We start from the raw sequence: 13,605 nt of genomic DNA on the forward strand, positions 1-13,605 counted from the left end.
CAGTATAGACGGTAGAGGCGGGGTTGGGGCGCTCCTGGTGCGCATGCGCACGGGTGCAGGCGGAGTGCAACGGTGGGCGGGGGCGCAGTGGTGGCCGTTAGCAGGTGCGCATGCGCACTACCGAGGGCGCGCACAGGGTGGGCGGGCGCAGGGGCGTGGTGGTGGGCGGTGATGGGAGGCGCATGCGCAGTGCAGTGAGCCCGCGCGGAGTGGGCGGGGCAGTGGGCGGCACGCATGCGCATTGTCGAAGGTGCGCGCACGGCGGGCGGGGGAGCATGCGCAATGCTTACGGCGCGCAGCCGGCGCGCACGCGCAGTGAGCCGCCGCCGCTCCCGCTCCGCGCTGAGGAGACGCCGCCATTTTGTGAGGCCGCCGCCGCGCTGAGCTCCCGCTCCCTTCGTCCCTCTCCCTGCCGCCGCCGCCGCCATGCGTCCCGGCATAAAGCTCTTCGTGGGCAACGTCCCCGAGGAGGCGACGGCGGAGGAGCTGAGCGAGCTGTTCGCCGGCGCCGCCGGGCCCGTGCTCGGTATCGCCCTCATGAAGCAGTTCGCTTTCGTCCACCTGCGGGATGAGGCGGCGGCGGCCCGCGCCATCACGCAGCTCAACGGCCACCAGCTGCACGGCCGCCGGATCGTGGTCGAGCCCTCCCGGCCTCGACCCACCAACACCTGCAAGATTTTCGTCGGTAACGTCTCGGCCGCCTGTACCAGCGGCGAGCTGCGCTCGCTCTTCCAGCAGTACGGCACCGTCGTCGAATGCGACGTGGTGAAAGGTACCGGACCCGCCGCCCAACAAACCCGTTCGCCTCCCCCGGGGCCGGGCTCGGTCTGGCTCGACGTTCACCTCCGTCCTAGGACCCGTGTTCCGTCCGGCTGGCGGCGGCTTCGCCCCCCCTTCCCTACCCTTTATCCCCTCCCGCCCCCCGCCGAGCCCCGGCCCGATCTGGCGGCGCACACGGAGCAGGTTCCCCCCGCCCCAAGCCCCCTCTCCCTCCCAGCCCCCTTCATCTTGTTTCAGGTCGCAGGACGCAGTTTCCCAACGCAACCCGTCAGAAACCGCCCCAAAACGCATCACTAAAAAGTTTCTGGCGATTTTTTTTTTTTGGGGGGGGGGTGGGGTGGGTGGGTTGGATCCCTCCTTGGGCTGCCGGAGGGGGATACGTGGCTGTGGGATGGGAGCCAGGGAATGGCGGGGGACGGGACACACACGCCGGAGTTTCAGGGATGGAAGGAGTTGAGGTACCGGGATGGGGTTTGCTCGGCGCCGGTAACGGTGATTCCTGCTCGGTGACCGCAGGGGGGACGACGAGAGGAACACCCCCCCCCCCCCCGTCCCGGACCCGTCGTGCTGTTGGGAGGGGGGATCGTGCCCGGGGAGGGTGACCCGCTCTCCCGCTCCCCGCCTCGCTCTCCAGCTCCTTTCCGACGCTTCTCCGCTTCGGTGCCGCCTTCGTGCTCACCCGGCTCCTCGCCTCGGCCCGGGGCCGAAGGTTTATTCTCTCCCCCCTTTCCTCCTCCTCCTCCTCCTCCTCCTCCTCCTCTTTCCCCCCCTTTCCTCCTCCTCCTCCTCCTCTTTCCCCCCTTTCCTCCTCCTCCTCCTCCTCTTTCCCCCCCTTTCCTCCTCCTCCTCCTCCTCCTCTTCCCCCCTTTCCTCCTCCTCCTCTTACCCCCCTTTCCTCCTCCTCCTCCTCCTCTTTCCCCCCCTTTCCTCCTCCTCCTCCTCTTCTTTCCCCCCCTTTCCTCCTTCCTCCTCCTCTTCTTTCCCCCCCTTCCTCCTCCTCCTCTCTCTTCTTTCCCCCCCTTTCCTCCTCCTCCTCCTCTTCTTTCCCCCCCTTTCCTCCTCCTCCTCCTCTTCTTTCCCCCCCTTTCCTCCTCCTCCTCCTCTTCTTCCCCCCTTTCCTCCTCCTCCTCCTCTTCTTTCCCCCCCTTTCCTCCTCCTCCTCCTCTTCTTTCCCCCCCTTTCCTCCTCCTCCTCCTCTTCTTTCCCCCCCTTTTCCTCCTCTCCTCCTCTTCTTTCCCCCCCTTTCCTCCTCCTCCTCCTCTTCTTTCCCCCCCTTTCCTCCTCCTCCTCTTCCTCCCCCCTTTCCTCCTCCTCCTCTTCTTCCCCCTCTTTCCTCCTCCTCCTCTTTCCCTCCCCCCTTTCCTCCTCCTCCTCTTTCCTCCCCCCTTTCCTCCTCCTCCTCTTTCCTCCCCTCTTTCCTCCTCCTCCTCTTTCCTCCCCTCTTTCCTCCTCCTCCTCTTTCCTCCCCTCTTTCCTCCTCCTCCTCTTCCTCCCCTCTTTCCTCCTCCTCCTCTTCCCCCCCCCTTCCTTTCCTCCTCCTCTTCCCCCCCCTTCCTTTCCTCCTCCTCTTCCCCCCCCTTCCTCCTCCTCTTCTCCCCCCTTCCTTTCCTCCTCCTCTTCCCCCCCCTTTCTCTTCCTCCTCCTCTTCCCCCCCTTCCTCTTCCTTCTCCTCTTTCTCCCCCCCTTTCCTCCTCCTCCTCCTCCTCTTTCCCCCCCCTTTCCTCCTCCTCCTCCTCCTCTTTCCCCCCCTTTCCTCCTCCTCCTCCTCTTCCCTCTCCCCCCTCTCCTCCTCCTCCTCTTCCCTCTCCCCACTTTCCTTTTCTTCCTTCTCCCCCTTCCTTCTCTTCTTTTTCCTCTTCCTCCTCCTCCCCCATCTCCCTCCTCTCCTCTCTCCCCCTTCCTTCTCCCTCCTCCCCTCTCCCCCCTCCTCCTCCTCCCGCTGGCTCTCCATCCCCCTCGGTGCGACTCGGTGTCTCGGCGGGCACCGGCTCTCTCTGGCTTTGCTCCGCTTACCGGCGGGACGGCCCGGCTGAGCCCACGCTGCCCTCCCGGGGCTCTTCCTCCCCCCGTGCCGGACTCGCTGGGGCGAGAGCCCGCCGTGCCACGGGCAGGGTGCCACACTCCCCCGGCGTGGGGAGAGCCGGCTGTGGTGGGAGGATGAAAACAGGGGGAAGAGGGAACAAAAAAAGCCGTGACGGGGTGTTCCTGAGCCGGGGGACACCGGGTGGGTGGCAGGGCTCGTCAGGCTCCGGCCAAATTAATTGTGGGGTGGAAGCGAATGAAGGTGGTTCTGTCTCGTCGCTGCCGGAGCGGCAGCAGCAGCAGAGCGGGGCCGGCAGAGCCCGTCCCGGTGCCTGTCCCGCCGCTGCCGCGCCGCACGCCGCCGCGGTCCCCGGCGAGGCTCGTTAAACGTTCACTCCTGTAACGAATTTGTCTTTTCTCCCCCCACTGATAACCCTCTGTCTGCTGCTTTATCAGACTATGCATTTGTTCACATGGAGAACGAAGCAGATGCAAAGGTTGCCATCGAAAACCTTAACGGGAAGGAGGTGAAGGGGCGCAGAGTGAACGTGGAGCTCTCCACCAACGTGCAGAAGAAGGGCGCGGGCCAGGCCCTGCCGCCCGCCCTCGGCCTCGACAAGAGCAAGCGCATCGGCCTGGAGTACCGCGAGAAGTTCCAGCCCAAGATCGAGGGCTTCAACCAGCAGTGCCGGGCGGCCGACGCCGCCTTCCCCTCTGCCGCCGCCGCCGCCGGCTACGCCACCACCTCCTCCCTCTATGATTACCAGCAGCGTTTCGGCACCGCCGGCGGCGCCGGCAAGTACGAGGCCTTCGAGGCGCAGGCCAGGCCCGCTTCCCCCTCCTACTTCGGGAGGGACCGCAGTCCCCTCCGGCGCTCCCCCAGCCGCGCCGGCTACGCGGCGGTCACGCTCCCCATGACGGCGCAGCCGGCCGCTTACCGCGCCCAGCCCTCGGCATCGCTGGGGGCCGCTTACCGCGCCCAACCCTCCGCCTCCCTCGGCGTTGCCTACCGCCCGCAGCCCACCACCGGCCAGGCCGCCTCTTACCGCGCCCAGCCCTCCGCCTCGCTGGGCAGCGCCTACCGCTCCCAGACCTCCGTTTCCCTCGGCGCCTCCGGCGCCCAGCCCGCCGCCAACTCCCTCGGCACCTACGGCACCCAAGCCGCCGCCGCCGCCGCCGCCGCCTCCTACGGCGCGCAGCCCGCCGCCTCCCAACTCTCCGGCTACGGCGTCCAGTCCGCCGCGCTGGCCTCCTCCTACGGGGCGCAGGCCGCCTCCGGCTACTCCGCCTCCTACGGCGCCCAGGCCGCCGCCGCTTACGGTGCGCAGGCCGCCACCGGCCCTGCCGCCTCCTACGGTGCCCAAACCGTGGCCACGCACGTGGCCTACGGTGCCCAGGCCACCGCCGCCGGCTACGGCGCCCAGCCCGTAGATGGCCACGCTGCCTCCTACGGCGCCCAGCCCGGTGCCGCACTCTCAGCTTCCTACGGCGCCCAGGCCGTTGCCGTGCACGCCACATCCTACGGCGCCCAGGCGGTGGCCGGTCACACTGCCGCCTACCAGCCTGTGGCCGGCCATTCGGCCACCTACGGCGCCCAGCCGGCAGCCGCGCTCTCTGCCACCTACGGCGCCCAGCCCGCCGCCGGCCATTCCGCCTCCTACGGTGCCCAGCCCGCCGCCAACCTGCCCGCTTCCTACGGCAGCCAGTCCGCCGCCGCCGCCGCGCTTTCGGCCACCTACGGCGCCCAGGCGGCCTCCTCGCTGGCCGCCTCCTACGGCAACCAGGCCGCCGCCGCCTCCTACAAGGCGCAGGCCTCCGCCCCGCTGACCGCCGCTTACCGGGCCCAGGCCTCCGGCTCCATGGCGGCGTCCTACCCGGCGCAGCAGGCCTCCACCGCGTCGCTGGCGGCCGCTTACCGAGCCCAACCGGGCAGCGCCTACGACGGGCCGAGCCAGCTGGGCCAACAGGCGGCTTCCTACCTGGGCCTGTCGCAGGCCGCCGCCGCCGCCGTCGCACCGCCCTACGAGCGCACCCGCCTCTCCCCACCACGCAGCGCCGCCTACGACGACCCGTACAAAAAATCATCCGCTTTGGCAAAAAGGTACGGCGCCGGGCCGGGGACGGACAGATGGCCACGCGAGTCGCTCCGCGCCGCCCCGCTGGGCGCCGGTGCTCGGCTCGGGGCTTAGTCTCGGCTCCGGCGCGGCTCGCTAACGCCGGACGGGTGCTGTGTGCCGGCACGGAGGCGCCGCTCGCCTACCGGGTGGGTTGGGGGCTTCGGCTGGGGTGGGGGGGTGTCGGCGGCACGCGCTCCGATCCGCGGGTGCTGTTTCCTCGTCCTGTGCCGGCGCTGCCTGCCCAAAGCCCGGCAGTGCCGCGGTGCGTCCCTGGGCGGGACGCGGTGGCCGCCAGCGGTGGATTTGGTCGCCCTCCACCTCATTCACCTGCTGTCTCTTCTCTCGACCAGGTACGGTTCCGAGCGCCGTCTCTCTGACCTCTCAGATTACCGCCGCTTAGCGGATTCGCCGCTCGCGTACCGCCGGTCGCCGACAAAGTCCCCGATGGATTACCGTCGCCTGCCGGAAGCGCACGCCGATTACGGCCGTTACTCGGGCGGTTACGGCGATTACCTGCCCGCCGCCCGCGTCCACTCGGGCTACCAGCGCCGCCTCTGAGCTGGCCACCGTGGGGCTGGGGGGGGAGGGGGGGGGGGTCAGGCCGCTTGCGTCGCCGCGGGCTCACGCTCGGTGCTCCGCCCGCTACCGCGCTCGGCGCGGTGAAACCTCCTTCAGCCACCGTCGACGGTTAATTTTTTTTAGCTGCTTTTTATTTTTATTTTTTTCTTTATTTTTTGGGGGAGTTTTTAGAAGGAGCCGCGGTGACGGTTGGACAGCGGGGGGAGCGGGTGATGGGCGTGTGGTTCACCATCCCCTGCCGCCGGCTCCCGCCGTAGCGTCGTCTCTCGGCCCTCAGCAGCGCCGTATAACCCGAGCGATCGCCGCTGCCAAGCGCGACCCCGCGCTCTTTTATACCACGAGTTTTCCCTTTTTTTGGGGTGGTTTCCCCCCTTTTCCAGCGGCGCGGCGCCGGGCTCGGCACAGCAGCAGCAGCAGCGAGGTTTTGTACGACTGTAAATAAACGCTGGGCTCTTCACCGTTTCCCAACCGTCTCCCGTCTGGTTCTTTCCCAGCCCGGCGCTTCGGGGGACCGGCACCGCCGTCGGCATCACCCGTGCCGCACCGGACCCGCGGCTGTGGCCAGTTCCCACCGGTGCCGTCACCGACCGCCCCGGCAAACCCTGAATTCATGCGGTTGGGTCACGCGGCGCCGATCCGGGTGATACCGGCGCCATGGCTTTCCCGGCAGACTCAGAACGGGGGCGGTGGCCTTATTTTGGGGTGAAAAAAGCCGCTTTTGAGAGAAGCTGTGTGTGTGTGTGTGAGATGGGTGTTCGCTCCGGCCCCACTGTGTGCGCCGTGTGCCGCTGCCACCGCCATTAAAGTTGCCGAAAGCGCTTTATGTCCTGTCGTCTCTCCCTGGGGACGGGTGGCGGTGTGGTCCCGGTTGATTAACACCGCCCGGCTGAGGCTCGTTAACTGCGGCGGTAATTAGCCGGGCAGAAGGGTCTAACACTTCTCCCCCTCGTTTTCCAGGGCAGGCGCCGGGGGACGCGCACCCTCCGGTGCCGACACCGTCCCCGTCCCCGAGCCCACCCTGGTGACGGAGGAGCCCGCGGTGATCACACGGAGGCAATTAGCGGCCTGATGAGCTGGAGGCAATTAGCGGAGGCGGAATCGCCCTGGAAACGCGGTGGCTGAGGAGGAGCTGGAGGCTCCCGCCGCCGACCGGGGGCCCGGAGAGCCGCCGAAGGGCCGGGACAGCGACCAAGGCACGGTCCTGGGCCTAATGTCGTTAATTAACCAGCACCGAGAGGCAGTAGGGGAGCAGCGCAGGCCCTTGGGGGATTAACGAGCCCTTCTGGAGACTAACGAGCCAGCCCTGGGCAGGTTAATTAGCAGATGGTTTCCCAGGGGCTGCCCCAGAGGAGGAACCCCTGGGAAGGGGCGGGGGCCACAGTTCATTAATGCCCACCCTCGCTCGTTAGCCTGGGAGCCTTTGTTTGCAGAGGGGACCACTTTTGGGGTGAAAAGGGCCCTTTTTGGGGTGTTGCCACCCTCATCCCGCTCACGTGCCCCTTTGTTTGCAGTGTGGCTCCCGGGCGGCAGCGCCGCGGCGGCAGGCAGGGCGCAGGCAGGGCGCAGGCAGGGCAGCGGCGGCAGCACCGGTGAGTCCGGGAGGTTACGAGCGAAGGGAGGGGGAATAATTAAGTCCAGAGAAATAACCGGTGCCGGAGCCAGCGGGATTTGTTAAAAATTTGAGTTTATTTTACCGGAAAGGGGGGTCGGGGAGGGTGGGGGACACGCTAAACGCCGTGGGGCGAGCTGCGAGGATGAGGCCGGTCGGTGCGCCCACGCCAGCGCGGCCTCGTCAGCCACCTCGTTAACGTATTCGAAAGCTACGAGTGGATTATTCACCCTCTTAAAAAAAACCAAAACAAACCAAAAAACCCCACAAAAAATAAAAGAAAAAAAGAAATAATAAGATTAGAGGAAGCTACAGCCCGGGAGTGAGCGGCTCCGCGCTGGGGAAAGCAAAAGCAAAGCAAAGCTGGCGCTGCGGCTACGGTTACGGCTACGGCTACGGCTACGCTCGCTCACCACCTGAGCCTAGACCAGCTAGGGGGGGCAGGGGCCCCCAAAACTACCCGAAAAGCAAAATCCTGCCAGTCTGAGAATGGAAAGCTGATGGGGGGGGGGGGGAAGGGGACACACACGGGGAGGGGGGTGAGCTATTCCTGCCCGGGCTGGGGAGAAGCCGAGCGTCCGTTAGGAACCGACTCGTTAGCTGAACGCAGCCCGAGACGCGCGGTGCCGATTCGGTGTGCGACGGGAACCCGACGTCCAGCCGCAAATATCTTACCTGAAAAGAGAAAAGCACAATTGGCGCAAGCAAGCGGGCCCGGTGCGAGAGGCCGGCACCCCGCGCCCCAGCCGGGGAACCGTGCCGGGGACCGTGCCGAGCCCCGGCGCCCGGAGGAGCCGCCGGCTTCCTGAGAGCAACCAGAGTCCTGAGGCGGTGGGGGGCTCTGCGGCCACCCCGTGCCGGGAGCCGCCGCAGCTCCGCTTTGGCCACAGCGCTGTGCCGCGGACGGCAGCGCCCGCACCGCGGCGGCAGGCGGTTTTTACTGCGCAGAGCCATGCCCGAATGGGAGCTACTCCCGGCAACCATGGCACTGGGGGCTCTGCCGGGACGGCGCCGGGACGGCACGAGGGCTCGGCCCCGGCTGCGGTGGGGACGGTAATTAAAAGCAGCGGGAGCCCCGAGGGAGAGCGACCCGTCGGCACCAACACCCATCACCACGGCACGTCCTTCGCCGTGCCAGCGCCTGGGCTTTAACGCCCGGCAAGACGCCGTCCAACTTCACCGCGACCCTTCATCCCGGCTCGCCTCGAGACGCAGACGCTCGACCGGCACAACCGGGGGCTGGGGCACCCCCCCACGCGGATCCCGCCGGCAGCGCCGGCGCGCCAGATCTACCGCCAACGCTCACCTCCGGCTCAAAAGGCAGAGTACCGCGCTCGGTCCGCGTACGGGTCCCGCCCGAACCGCTGCATGTCGTAGAGGGAGGCGCGGGCCACCGAGGAGACCGGCGACAGTTGCCCACGCTCGTACGTGTAGGCCTCTCCGACGGTGGTGGCCGCGGCGGCCGTGCGGCGCAGGGGGCTTCTATCCCGGGTGTAATAGGTGGAGGAGGCGGCCGCCGCGGCGGCGGTGGCGGCGGCGGCGACGGCGGCCGCCGCGCCCGGGGTCGGCAGCAGAGCTCTATCGTACGCGTCTAGGGTGGTGGGGATGCGACTGGCCATGGCTGTGGTGGCGGCCATGGCCGAGGACTGGACCTGGGAGTACTGGGCGTACTGGGAGTACTGGGCCATGGTCTGCTCCGCGTAGGCGTCGTACGCAGAGGCCGTGGCGTAGGAGCGGACGCGGTAGCGCTTGTAGTAGTCGGCCATCCCGCCGTAGGCCTCATCGTAATACACCGTCTCCCCATAGCCCGCGGTGTAGGGAGTGCGCACGGCTCCGTACTGCTCGTTATAGGCCTCGGCAAAGTCCGCCACTTGCCCCGGGCGATCTACCGGGCACTCTTTAGACCAGTGCCCTTCCTTCCCGCAGCGGTAGCAGCCGCTCTTGTCTCCCATCCCGGGCGCCGTCCGCAGCCGGCTGGTGGACAACTGCACGCGCATCCGCTTGCCTTGAGGAGAGAGACGCGAGAGGGAGGCCATCAGTGAAGCCGCGCCGGCAGCGCGGGCACAACCGCCGCCACCGGCGGGACGGGAAGCACCGGCCGCGGCACCCTCCCCGCGGCCACGCAGCCTCCGACGGCGCCGGCCACCCGACTTACCGGGAAGGTGCCGCCGGCAGCACCGAGCGCCGCCCGTGCCGGGCTCTGGCATCTCAGCCGGCCACCGACTTTGCCGGCACGCAGCCGAAAGACGGCTTTCTGTCGGCACGCGGCAGCCCCGGGGACGAGCCAGCGGCACCCGCCGGCCCCGTATCGACGGCAAGCTTCCCGCCGGAAAACGCTCCCGCCAGCGCGCTCCTTGCGGCGGCAAAGAGGGATGCGACACCGGACAACCGCGGCTTTGGATACAGGCCGGCCTCAAGCGCGGCACGCGGCAAGCCAAGCACAGCCGGGAAGCTCTGGATGCGGCTGCGCCGTCCCGGCTGGAGAAGAGTTTTGGGGAACACCGGGAATCAGGGTGGCGGGGTTTGCCGAAACCCCGGCGGGAACTGGGAGGGCTTAGGGTGAAGCGCCGGACACCTCCCTGACAACCCGGCCCGGCTGCCGGCACCGATTCCGGATGGGGGGGGACAACACGTTCGGCACGGGCGCCGCCGAGGCTCGGCCGCGAGCTCGAATCCGGACGCTCGGCCCCGCCGCCGCTGCCAGCGAAAGCGCCCGCGCCGCGGTCTGGTCTGGGAGCGGCACGTCGAGAGCCCGAGCGAGCAACCGCCGCGTGCCGCCGGCAACGGGGACACGGCCGGCGCGGGACGGGGCGCCTCCGCTCACCCTCTTACCGGGCAGGGCAACGCTACAAGGGCGGGAGGCAGCCTGGCTTCACGCCGCGCCGGCGGCAGCCCGGCAGGACCAGGCAGCGGCAGCGGCCGTCGGCACAAGAGTTGGGACTTCGCCGTCGGGATCCTCCTGCGGGGGCGGCCGTGCTGGGTTAAGTCAGAGATGGATCAGTCCCGTCCTCCCCCGGCCCAGCCCCAAAACGCCCCTCTGCCCTCGCTCCGGTGGCGACCGCGCCGGTAAACCGGCAAAACGGCGCACACGGGCTCGCCGAAAAGGTGGCCGCACCGGCACCGCCCTCGTCATGCCCTGCATGGCACGAGGGGAGCTGGAATGCAAAAAAAAAGAAAAAAGAAAAAAAAAAAGAAAAAAAAAAAACCAAACGAACCCCCCGTTTGCACTTCATTCCAGCGAGGGGAAGGGCGGGCGAGCCCGGTGGCACCGTAGGGGTGAGCGCGGTGCCGGCGCGGTGCCAACAGCCTCGCCAAGGCTCTGCAGCCAGAGCTGGAAGGGACTGAAAACATCTATCGGGACTATCGGGAGCCAGAAATTAGGAGTCCCAAAGCCCATCCCCGCTCCCCGCGGATCACCGCCGCCTCCCCGGCACGGATCACCTTGGAACTCGGTGTTGTCCAGCCCGCGGATGGCCTCCACCGCGTCCTCCGCCCGCTCCATGTGAACGAAGGCGTAATCCTTCACGATGTCGCATTCGATGACGGGGCCGTACTCCTCGAATTTGGCCCGCAGCTCCAGGTTGGTGCACGCCGGGCTGATGTTGCCCACGTGCAGTTTGGTGGAAGCTTTGCTCTTGTTCTTGCTGGCCTCCACGTTGATGCAGACGCCGTGCAGTTTGTGGTGGTGAAGGTTGCGGATGGCGTCTTCCGCCGCCGTTTTGTCCTCGATGTGAACGAAACCGTAATTCTTGATGATGTCGCACTCCAGCACCTTCCCGTACTGCTCGAAGAGGGAGCGGATCTCCTGCTCCGTCGCCTCCCGCGGCAGGTTCCCGATGAACAGCTTCACCATCTCGCCCAGCCTGCCGCGGGGGGGGGCGTTAGTGCCGCCGCGTGTGCGCGTCCCGCCCCGAGACCCGCCCCGCGTCGCGTAGAGGGGGGGGACGGACCCCCAACCCTGCTTGGTTGGGGGGCACGGACCCCCGCGGGGCTGTGGTCCCCCACGGGGCTGTGCCAGAAACACCCCACATGCCAAAGAAACACCCCAAATCCCAAAGAAACACCCCACATGCCAAAGAAACACACACACACCCCCTCAGGGCCGTGTCCTCCCACAGGACTGTGACCCCAAACCCCGCAAATCCTCCAGAAACACCCCAAATCCTCCAGAAACACCCCAAATCCTCCAGAAACACCCCAAATCCTCCAGAAACACTCAGACACACCCTCAGGGCTGTGTTTGCCCATAGGGCTGTGACCCCAAACACCCCCAATCCCCAAGAAACACCCCCAATCCCCAAGAAACACCCCCAATCCCCAAGAAACACCCCCAATCCCCAAGAAACACCCCCAATCCCCAAGAAACACACACACACCCTCAGGGCTGTGTTATCCCACAGGACTGTGACCCCAAACACCCCAAATCCCAAAGAAACACCCCAAATCCTCCAGAAACACTCAGACACACCCTCAGGGCTGTGTTTGCCCATAGGGCTGTGACCCCAAACACCCCAAATCCCCAAGAAACACCCCCAATCCCCAAGAAACACACACACACCCTCAGGGCTGTGTTATCCCACAGGACTGTGACCCCAAGAAACACCCCAAATCCCCAAGAAACACCCCAAATCCCCAAGAAACACCCCAAATCCCCAAGAAACACACACACACACCCCTCAGGGCTGTGTCCTCCCACAGGACTGTGACCCCAAACACCCCAAATCCCCAAGAAACACCCCGACACACCCTCAGGGCTGTGTTCGCCCATAGGGCTGTGACCCCAAACCCCGCAAATCCCCAAGAAACACCCCAAATCCCAAAGAAACATCCACATGTCTTTCACGCCCCCCCCCCCCCCCCCCCAGGGGGCTGCTTTCCCCTGTAGGGCTGTGACCCCAAACCCCCCAAATATGCCCCAAATCCCTGAAAAACATCCACATCTCTGCCACCCCGGCAGTGCCCCGCCGGGCTGTGTTCCCCCAAGCACCCCAAACCCCCAAGAAACACCCCAAATCTCTGCCACCCCCCCAACGCAGGGCTATGCCCCCAAACACCCCAAATCTCTCCTCAAAACACCCCAAAACTCTGTCGTCCCCTCCGGGCAGAGCTCCCAAACACCCTAAATCCCCAAAAAGCTCCTCAAAATTCTGCCTGCACCCCTCCCAGCAGGACTGGGCCCCCCCAAATCCCCCAGAAACACCCCAAATGCCACCAGGGCTGTGCCCCTGCACAGGACAGAACCCCCAAACTCCCTAAATCCCCAAGAAACACCCCAAATCTCTGCCACCCCCCGGGCTGTGATCCTACACGGGGCAGAGCCCCCAAACACCCTAAATCCTCCCCAAAACACACCCCAAAACTCTGCCCCCCCCGCCCCAGGGCTGTGCTTCTCCACACGGCAGAGCCCTCAAACCCCCCAAAACCACCCCAAAACCCTGCCCGCCCCCCCCAGCAGACCTGTGCCCCCCAAGAAACACCTCAAATCTCTGCCCCCCCAAATCCCCAAGAAACACCCCAAATCTCTGCTTCCCCCCCCGGGCTGTGCTCCTACAGAGGGCACAGCCCCCAAACACCCCAAATCGCCCCCCAAAACATCCCAAAATTCTGCCTGCCCCCTCCCCACGGCTGTGCCCCCCAAATCCCCAAGAGACGCCCCAAATCTCTGCCCTCCCCCCCCCCCCCCCCGGGCCGTGCTCCTACAGAGGGCAGAGCCCTCAAACACCCCAATTCCCCCCAAATTCTACCTCCCCCCCCCCCCCCCGCAGGGCTGCGCCCCCCCAGCACAGCACAGAGTGCCCAAACCCCCCCAAATCCCCACGGAACACCCCAAATCCCCACTACCCCCCCTCCGTTAGAGGGCCAAATCCCCCCCCGGGGCTGAGGCCCCGCTCCCCTCAGCGGCCCTTCCCCCGCCCCGGGGCCTCCCACCGCCTCAGCGGGCCCCGGCCCAGGCCCAGGCCGTCCCGCTCGCCCGGGCCCGGCCCTGCCGGTCCCCCCACCGTCTCCCCCCGCCACATGAACCCCCCCTCCATTCCACCCGCGCCGTTCCACCGCCAACCGCCCCCCCGACCCCCGCCCCGGTACCGGCGCCGCCGCAGCTCCGCCCCCACCTGCGCCCCGTCCGCCGCGCGGTCCTCACAAAATGGCGGCGGCGCTAACCGGCTCGGCCACCCGCCTCCCGCCCCCTCATTGGGCAGCGGCGCTGCTCGTCAAACGCCGCCCCGCACCGTCGCTTCTCCGCGGTGGGCCCGCCCACGGAGGCGCCGCAGCCAATCGCGAGCGGAAAGGGGCGGGGCGAGCGGGCAGGGGCGGGGCGGGCGACGGAGGAGCGGTCCATTGCGGCCTCGGCGCGGGGGGGAACGGGCGGTCCATTGATGGCGGACGGGGGGGGCGCTCAGGGAACTGGTGTGTGGTACTGGGAGCACTGGTGTGAACCGCGGGAACCTGCACCGCCGCCGATCACAGCGCCCCGCGACGTTACCTGTCCTTATCCCCATC

General features: G+C 67.1%; 2 protein-coding genes across 3 annotated transcripts; one reads left to right on the forward strand and one right to left on the reverse strand.

The window, feature by feature from the left end:
• The first annotated feature begins 360 nt into the window (after nucleotides 1-360).
• RBM14 (RNA binding motif protein 14) lies at nucleotides 361-5,489 on the forward strand. The gene is made up of 3 exons (XM_082499772.1): nucleotides 361-772; nucleotides 3,259-4,903; nucleotides 5,270-5,489. Exons 1-3 carry the CDS (start codon nucleotides 427-429, stop codon nucleotides 5,475-5,477), a joined length of 2,199 nt encoding a protein of 732 aa, XP_082355898.1. The 5' UTR covers nucleotides 361-426; the 3' UTR covers nucleotides 5,478-5,489.
• A 1,292-nt stretch (nucleotides 5,490-6,781) lies between these two features.
• LOC309682845 (RNA-binding protein 4-like) lies at nucleotides 6,782-13,296 on the reverse strand. Of its 2 annotated transcripts, XM_082499773.1 has the most exons (4): nucleotides 13,218-13,296; nucleotides 10,549-10,970; nucleotides 8,414-9,112; nucleotides 6,782-7,782 (listed from the first exon to the last, which is right to left on the reverse strand). In XM_082499773.1, exons 2-3 carry the CDS (start codon nucleotides 10,958-10,960, stop codon nucleotides 8,421-8,423), a joined length of 1,104 nt encoding a protein of 367 aa, XP_082355899.1. In that variant the 5' UTR covers nucleotides 10,961-10,970; nucleotides 13,218-13,296; the 3' UTR covers nucleotides 6,782-7,782; nucleotides 8,414-8,420. The 2 variants fall into 2 exon arrangements, with proteins under 2 accessions (XP_082355899.1, XP_082355900.1); XM_082499774.1 differs by lacking the exon at nucleotides 6,782-7,782 and having other exon boundaries at nucleotides 8,300-9,112; nucleotides 13,192-13,223.
• Nucleotides 13,297-13,605: the final 309 nt, after the last annotated feature.

The sequence above is a fragment of the Vanellus vanellus genome, assembly GCF_965231255.1.
Source record: "Vanellus vanellus genome assembly, contig: SUPER_33_unloc_1, whole genome shotgun sequence".
Lineage (NCBI taxonomy): Eukaryota > Metazoa > Chordata > Aves > Charadriiformes > Charadriidae > Vanellus > Vanellus vanellus.

Bases quoted from the DNA above. Each gene is read 5' to 3' on its own strand.
- RBM14 (XM_082499772.1), top strand. From the start codon at position 427: ATGCGTCCCGGCATAAAGCTCTTCGTGGGCAACGTCCCCGAGGAGGCG. The intron at 773-3,258 runs GTACCGGACCCG...CTGCTTTATCAG, and splicing joins CGAATGCGACGTGGTGAAAG to ACTATGCATTTGTTCACATG. The intron at 4,904-5,269 runs GTACGGCGCCGG...TCTCTCGACCAG, and splicing joins TCATCCGCTTTGGCAAAAAG to GTACGGTTCCGAGCGCCGTC.
- LOC309682845 (XM_082499773.1), bottom strand. From the start codon at position 10,960: ATGGTGAAGCTGTTCATCGGGAACCTGCCGCGGGAGGCGACGGAGCAG. The intron at 9,113-10,548 runs GTGATCCGTGCC...TCTCTCCTCAAG, and splicing joins GGACAACACCGAGTTCCAAG to GCAAGCGGATGCGCGTGCAG.